General features: G+C 57.8%; 1 protein-coding gene across 1 annotated transcript in view; it reads right to left on the bottom strand.

Moving 5' to 3' along the window:
* The window catches only part of SLC12A5 (solute carrier family 12 member 5), a 25,609-nt gene extending 21,330 nt beyond the window's left edge, over nucleotides 1-4,279 (bottom strand). The window contains 5 exon segments of the mRNA XM_070748715.1: nucleotides 1,973-2,111; nucleotides 2,664-2,718; nucleotides 3,380-3,526; nucleotides 3,881-4,012; nucleotides 4,250-4,279. Of these exon segments, the coding sequence (XP_070604816.1) occupies nucleotides 1,973-2,111; nucleotides 2,664-2,718; nucleotides 3,380-3,526; nucleotides 3,881-4,012; nucleotides 4,250-4,264 (488 nt within the window). The 5' untranslated portion in view covers nucleotides 4,265-4,279.
* Nucleotides 4,280-8,195: the final 3,916 nt, after the last annotated feature.

Here is an 8,195-nt window from a genome sequence, read left to right on the forward strand (position 1 = left end):
TCCTCTCCCTTCCCTCCCTCCCTTCCTTCCTCCCTCCCTTCCTTCCTCCTTTCTTCCTCCTCTCCCTTCCCTCCCTCCCTCCTTTCACAGGGGTCAAATGAGGACCCAGATTATTGGGGGGCAGAGGCTGATTCTAAATAAACCGCCTAGAGAGGGCTGGAAAAGCACTAGGAATCGGTACATAAGGTCTAAGTGCTATTGCTATTTTTTTTTTGGGGGGGGGGGGTGTTAATTAAATGCCACATGGCTCCTCCCACCCGACTCCCAGGTGGAATTCTGGGACTTTCTCAAAAAGTCATAAGCGGATTCTCTCTTCTCTCCCCCTCCCTCCCCCTCCCAGCCCTCCTTGGATCGGGGGGGGGCAGGTGGGTTGGGGGGTTGCCTTCCCATCGCTTGCATCAGCTGCCCCACCACCTGTGGCAAGGCGGTCAAGAGCCCGGCCGGAAGCAGCTTTGCCCCATGGGGGTGGGGCGGGGGGGGGGGCCTCTTGAGGAAGGGACGTCCGGCTGAGAATCCTGGAGTCGAAGGGCTGGCAGGGACCGGGAAGGTCATCTAGTCCAGCCTCCTGCTCAAGGCCGAACTCCTCATCCCATCCACATCACGGGTTGTCCAGGGAGAAGTCTCGGCTGGTGGGGGGGGGGTCCCTCCTGGCCCCTGAAGACCCCCCGGTGGCTTTGCTTCTTCGCAAAGGACACTGGCCTGATGGGAAACATGGCTGTGGGGCCCGGGGGGGGGGATTTGCTCATTTAAAGCCTCAACAGCCCATTGGAGGCCAAAGAAGGCGAAGGGGTCACTGGTCTCAAAGCCTGCAGCATCTCTGCCCCCTTGCGAGGGGCTCTATGTCTGGAGGGCCCCTGGACCCCACAAAGAAAGATATCCAGGGCATGTTTCTCCCTCCCCCCATGAGGGATTTGCAGGGCTGGGGGGGCACCAGGATCTAGAAGGGGTCAGCCACGGAATGCCTGCCCCAATCCTGGGGAGAAGAAGCAGCGGGACGTGGCAGAAGCCCCCCCCAACCCAGAAGCAGCCAAGCCCCCCCCCACGAGTGGCTGCTGGGCCCCAGTAAAGACGGAGCTTCCTGTTTTCTGGATGTTCCCAAGGGGGGGGCACTTCAAAGGTGTGAAGAACTGAAGTCCTGCAGGCCCCTGGTTTCCCTCCTCTCTTGTGCGCTCCCATTGTTTTGGGGGAGGGGGCTGCTCCCGTCCTGGCAGCCTGCAGCCCAGAGGGACTGGAGGTTGGACCCCTTGCTGTACAGGTGGGGGTGGGGGAGGCTGAGGTCACCAGCTCTGCCCCGGCTGGGCCAGTCTGGGTGTCCCGCAAGCTGCCTCGCCCAGGTTGACCCAAGCGAAGCCCTGGAGGGAGGCAGACCCCTCACCTACATGGAGAGCGGGGGGGGGGGGGGCCCTGGGGGGGGGGCTGAAACCTTTCTTGGCTCTCCAAGGACAGAGTCACGTAACGTGGAAGGAGGTCTGGCTGCAATCATTAGCTGGCTCCCAGATAAAAGGCATCGGGCATCCGAAAGGCTTCAGGGGACAATCGCCTCCCTCAGGGGGCTTCTCTGCAGAAGTGAGCCCCCTCCCACAGAAGGAAGGGATGTGCAGAACCTGCAGACGGAAACATAGTCCCCCCCCCCGTTCCTGCCTATTCCTGCTCTGAGGACCCTCGGGCGCAGAAGGAGCGAAGCCCCGCGAGACCCCTGGCTGCCCACAAGGGCTCTGGAGCTGCCGAGAGCTGCCGCCCACTCAGGCCTCAATCGCTCCAGCGGAAGAGCTCGGCGTGGGCTCCGTGTCTCATCAGGCGCTGGACCTTCCTGGCTACGTGCCCTGGGGTCAGCTGTGCTGTGGGCTTTGGCCCTCCCCCATTCTGTTGCCTTCCTGCCCTGCTCCCCTCCTGGCACCTCCAGGGGCACCCAGGGCAGCCCCCCTCTCTTCCTGCCCCAAGAGGGGGACCCCCGCCTGCCCCCCCCCCGCACGCACTCACCAGCAGTATCTCTATGGTGCCCAGGATGTACATGGCGCCTGCAAAGGTGGTGCCCAGGTAGAAGCAGAGTCCCACAGCTCCTCCAAACTCCGGGCCCAGCGAACGGGAGATCATGTAGTAGGACCCGCCAGCTGGAGGGAGGGGGCGACGGGGGGGGAGATCAGCCGAGGGAGCCCTGCTGATGGCACAGGGGGAGGGCAGGGGCACCGGGGGCTCTCGTGGGACAAACGCAGGACTCCCCCTTTCTTTTTGCCCATCTAACAACACCCCCCCCCCCCGAGGAAGAGGACTCTTGCCCGGTGCCAGGAGGTGACCCCCCCATTGCACAACCCCTCCACAGGGGGAGGTCTCTCACACAAACACACAAACACATGGGGCACTGACACACCCTGCCTGGCTGCCCCGCCCTTCCCAGGTGGCAAGGAGCCCCCCCAGAGAGGGAACCCCCTCCCCCTTGGGACAGCCTCCCTCCCTCCCTCCCCCCTCCCCCGGGATCCTCCTCTCCATCAGGAGGAGCCCAGGCGCCCCAAAGAGGGAGGGGGTCACAGGCAGGGGGAGGAAAGACAACCACCATCCCAAAAGAAGGGGGGCTTCTGTGCCGGCTCTGGTTCTTGTTTGTCCCTTTGGGGGGAGGGGGGGTCTCCTGGGAGGTGGTCCACCCTCTGCCCCCCCCTGCTACCCACCTGGCACCACCCCGTTGGTGGCGATTGCACTCATGGAGATGGCCGTCAGCATGGTCTGTGGGCAGAGAGAAAGGGGGGGGGGCAACCGTGAGGACCGGGCCCGGCAGGGAGGGGGCAGCCGATTCTGAGTCTCTCTCTCTCTCTCTCTCTCTGTGATTGGCTGATCCCCAGGGAGGAGACGCCCATAAATCTTTGAGCTAATTCTCCAGCCAGAGGGAGGGTCCCAGGGGATTGGGTGGCATATCATTCAATTCAGTTCAATTCAATTAAGGGGGAGGGGGCTTGTTAGCCTCTCCTACCGCTGCAGGGCTTCCAGTGGGGTTTCATTCCGGGCGCCCAGAAGCCCCCAGGGCAGCCATTGGGAGGAGGCCAGAGCCCTGGAAGTCCCACTGCCAGCTTGGCCCCAGGCAGTGCCCTCCCACCTCGGCCTGGCCCCCTAACCGGTGGGCCAGCCAGCTAGGCCTTCACCCCAGGAGGGGAGGCTGAGGGCCGCCAGGGTGTGTGTGTGTGTGTGTGTGTGTGTGTCACACGGAGGCCAGCGGGATTTGCACCTGGGGCCCTGGACTGGGCAGTTGGCCTGGCTGGAAAGCACTGGGAAGCGGTGTAGAGGTCTAAAGGCTTATGGCTGCAGAAGCCTTGTCCAGGAGCTGTGCCGGGAGGAGCCCGCCTGGCCAAAGGCCCCCCCCCCCGCACTGCCCGGCCGGAGGGGGACTCACGCAGGAGCAGCAGAGGACGACCATGCAGAAGGACTCCATGATGCCCGAGATGCCCACCACCCATGTGAGGCGCAGGAAGAGGATGACGCCAAAGATGTTCTGCAGGCAGGGCAGGTAGACGCCCATGAAGGTGCCCATCCGGGTGGCCTGCGGGAAGAGCAGCGGGCGGGTCAGCCTGCGCCCCCCTTCCCCCGGCAGAGGCCGTCCTGGCTGGGCCCTGCGGCTTCCGGGGGGGGGGGCAGATCCTGGAGAGGATCCATCAGCTGAGAAAGAATCAGGCTGGGCTGCAAACCCCTCACCGCCACTGGGGGGCAGCATGGAGAACAGGAGGGAAGGCTGTGCTTGGCTGCCCCCTCCTGGTCATCCGGGTCCTGCAGCCCAGATCTGTGGCTGGACAAGGAAGGAGAAGGTGATTGGGTGGTTGGGCTCTTCTGCTCCTAGCTAGCCACTCTATGTGGGGTGAGCATTGGGGGGCACAAACCCTCCCCTCCCCCACCTCACCTTGACGGGCTTCTTCTTGGCCCCCTCATTGTTCTCGGCCTCTTCGTGCTCCCGGCTGCCCTGGGGCAGGTTGGTGTAGTTGGCCAGGCCGCTGAGCAGGGAGGAGACCATGGGGCTGGTGTCCATCTCCTCCTGTAACAGAAGCAGAGGGAGGGGAGGGCTGGCGGCCGCTCTTTGGGGGAGGGGTATTTGCCCTTCCGGCCCTGCCAGCCCCACCCTCTGCGTTCCTGGGGCCGAAGCTCCCCCTGCCCAGCCAGGCCCCCCTCGTGGAGCTCAGGGTGGGCTGCTCCAGCAACTCAGGAGGGGGGCTCTGTGGGTGAGAGGATGAAGCTTCTGCAGCCCCCCCGCCCCATGCGCCCCCCCACTGACCTCAAACAGTGCCATGTTCTTCCCATCATATTCCTTCCCCTTCTCCAGGTCGGTGCTGTTGATGAAGGGGCTGCTTTCTTTGGGGTTCCCATCACCTGGAGGGAGAGAGAGAAGGGCTGAGACCCCAACCCTTCACCAGCCTCACAGACCCCAGCCTGGCCAGCAGCCCTGCCAGCCCCTCCTCTGGAAGCCACCCAGGAGCTCAGGCCAGAGGGGCGGATGGACACACTTCTGACAGGACCCACCCCCTTTCCAGATCCGGTCTAAGCCCAGGCTTGACCCACAGAACCTGCACAGCTGCCTGACCCGGAAGGCTTTGGGCAAGGAGGTGATGACCTGAGAAGCACCTCTGAGAGAAAAGCGCCCGGAAACTAGAACTCCCACAGAAGAGCTGGGCATTTGGGACGGCGTGAATCCTGCCGTCCATCCCAACAGATGGCAAGGCCAGCTTGACTGCCCCTCTGCCCCCCTGGCTGGTCTACCCTTCTTACCAGGACCAGCCCGTCTCCTGGGATCTGCAAGGGGGGGTTCTGAGGGTCCCGGATATTGGCTCTCCCCCTGAGAAAGCCCTGGACCACTGCAATGCCACCCACCCCACAGGAGTCACCCCCCACGTGGGGAGAAGACAGCGCACCAGGAGGGTCCAACCTTGACAATGCTTCAACTCCCAGAATTCCCAGGCAGCATAGAATTCTGGGAGTTGGAGTCCACAGGTCTTAAAGTTGCCAAGGTTGGACAACCTACAATGCTCGGAGGAGGCAGAGTAGCCAAGGCCCCTGTGCCAGGGTTGTGAAGGAGTGAGCAGAGTGACCTCTGAGTTGTCAAGGATACACAAACGCAGAGTGAAATGTGGAGTTGTAGCAGGTGTCCAGCTGGCAGCCCAGAGAGACGAGTAATACAGTCCAGGTACATTAAGTGTATAAAATGTTATTTACTTTGGCAAATATTTTAGTCAGACCCAGTTAAATCAGTCAATGCATAGACAAAACTATAAGTCTTACTTGTCCAGCTTACAAATGCTACATAAACCAGCATTTAATACACAGGTTTTACCAGAGCAGTCACAGAAATAGCGAAGAGAGTCAGAGAGAGAGAATCACGCTTCTGGCTCCCTCTTGTGGCCATCCGTAAAACTAACTCAAAGCAATAGTGTTTCAATACATTTAAGCATACACTGTGGCTTTGTTTTAGATATTGCCAAACCCAACTTGTTATGTACAGAGTACTAACAAGGGTTCCAAGTAACACCGGCCACAAAAAACGTTCCTCAAAGTTCCATCTTATTAGAAAGGTCACATTCGCACATCTGGGAAAATCCAAATCTGAAAGTCTCCAGGCTTTCCCCACCCAGAAGAAAGTGCAGGTCCTCAGCACTCACACGTCCATCAAACTGTCCAATCCGTGCACCCTCCCAAGTGGAGATGCCTCCCCGGGACACCCCTCCTCCAAGTGCACGGCAGAGTGGCCTTGACTCTCGGAGAAAGGAATGCTAGGTTGACTCTATCTCCCCACTCACGCAATCCCCCTACTGCCAGTTTGCCACAGCACTAAATAATGATAATGATAATGATAACAACAACAAAACAATAACAATAACAACAACAATAATGATATTTTTTATTATTATTATTATTATTATTATTATTATTATTATTATTATTATTATTAATCAATTGGATTTGTATGCCGCCCCTCTCTGAGGGCTTGGGGGGAGCTCACAACATATCAGAACAACATAACAATATATTTAAAAATCCAGTTAATATAGCTAAACAGACTTAAAGGCTGTAATATGATTTAAAAACCTTCATCACCATTCATTCAGCCAAACATACTAAGCGCATTCGTTGACCAGCGGGAGAAGGTCTAATGGCCCCAAGCTTGGCGGCATAAATGGGTCGTTAAACTTTTACAGAAGGTGAGGAGGGTGGGGGCAGTGTGAATCTTCAGGGGGCTGATTCCAGAGCCCCCCCCAAGGAAGGCTCTTCCCCTTGTCTGGTTGACGGGACCCGAAGAAGGCCAACTCGGTGGGACCTGACTGGTCACTGGGATTCGTGCGGCAGAAGGCGGTCTTGGAGGTAATCTGGCCCCATGCCACCTAGGGCTTTGTAGGTCATAACCAACACTTTGAATTGTGTCCGGGAACTAATCGGCAACCAATGAAGTCCATGGAGTGATGGTGAAATATGGGCATGCCTTGGAAGGCCCATAACCCCACATACGGCTGCATTTTGGATGATTTGAAATTTCTGAACTCTTCAAAGGTAGCCCCATGTAGAGAGCATTGCAGTATTCAAGCCTCGAGGTGATAAGGGCATGAGTGACCGTGAGCAAAGACTCCCTGTCCAAATAGGGCCGCAACTGGTGCACCAGGCGAACCTGGGCAAACGCCCTCCTCGCGACAGCCGAAAGATGGTGTTCTAAAGTCAGCTGTGGATCGAGGAGGACGCCCAAGTTGCGGACCCTCTCTGAGGGGGTCAGTAATTCCTTGGGAGGTAGTACCCACTCCATCTTGTCTGGATTGAGCTTAAACTGGTTGGAACCCATCCAGACTCATACAGCCTCCAGACACCGGCACATCACTTCCACTGTTTCACTGAGTGGACACGGGGTGGAGATGTATAGTTGAGTATCTTCAACAAACTGATGGTAACTCACCCTGTGCCCTCGGATGATTTCACCCAGCGATTTCATGTAGATATTATTACCCCACAAGGGAGGGACCTAGGAGTCGACCTCTGACCCCCCGCTAACACCAACTGTGACCGACCGGAGAGGTAGGAGGAGAACCACTGAAGAACAGTGCCTCCCACTCCCAACCCCTCCAGCCGACGGAAAGATACCATGGTTGATGGTATCGAAAGCCACTGAGAGGTTAAGGAGCACCAGGACAGAGAATAAACCCCTATCCTGGGCCTGCCAGAGATCATCCATCAGTGCGACCAAAGCAGTTTCCATGCTGTAGCCAGGTCTGAATCCTGACTATTGAGGGCCAAGATAATTGGCTTCTTCCAAGGACAGCTGGAGCTGGAAGGGAAGGTTGGAGACAGGACGATAGTTGTTAAATACAGCTGGTTCCAGGGAAGGCTTCTTGAGGAAGGGGCATACAAGTGTAGGGAGTCGGGAAGGACCCCTCCCTCAAAGGAGCGTGGGTAATCTCCTGGACCCAGCTCTGTGTCATGGGTTGAACAAACAGGTGGCGTAACTCACAGCTCCAATGGCCTTGTCCACTTCATCAGGTGTCACCAGGTCAAACTCCCTCCAAACAGATGGACTAAGATGGGCCCCTGTCACCTCGACTGACTCGTTGTCAGCTGAGACTGCATCCCAAGTGGAGCCAAGACCAGTCCGGATCTGAGCAATTTTATCTGCGAAGAACTTACTAAAAGTCCTCAGCAGTGCCCTGCAAGGGCTCGTCCACTGCCCCTTGGTCAAGGAAGGAGCGAGTCACCCTAAGGAGGGCGGGTGGGCGGGATACAGCAGACGCAATCAGGCTGACATTGTGTGCACGTCTTGTCGACCTGATCGCCACTTTGTAAATCTGGCAGGCTGAAGATCCCAGGCCCAAGAGGGCCTCCAGGCCTGACACCCGTCTCCAGAAGGCTTCCCACAGCACCTTAACATCTAAACCTGGGTTAACCCCAGAAGAGTGGCCGGTTTGCATTACATGTCCCAGCATGCCAGCTACACTGTTGTATTGAGGGATGTGTTAACCACACACACACACACACACACACACACACACAGACAGACAACAGCCTTTCCACAGCCCCACCGACTCCCGAGTGGCCTCCTCTCCCCTCGCATGCCTTCCCGGGCCTTGGGGAGGGGGCTTGGATGAGGGGAGGGTGGTCAGATTCATTCATTCATTCATTCTTTCACTCATTCATTCATTCATTCATTCATTCTTTCTTTCATTCATTCATTCATTCTTTCATTCATTCAT

The sequence above is a fragment of the Erythrolamprus reginae genome, chromosome 3 (genome assembly GCF_031021105.1).
Source record: "Erythrolamprus reginae isolate rEryReg1 chromosome 3, rEryReg1.hap1, whole genome shotgun sequence".
Lineage (NCBI taxonomy): Eukaryota > Metazoa > Chordata > Lepidosauria > Squamata > Dipsadidae > Erythrolamprus > Erythrolamprus reginae.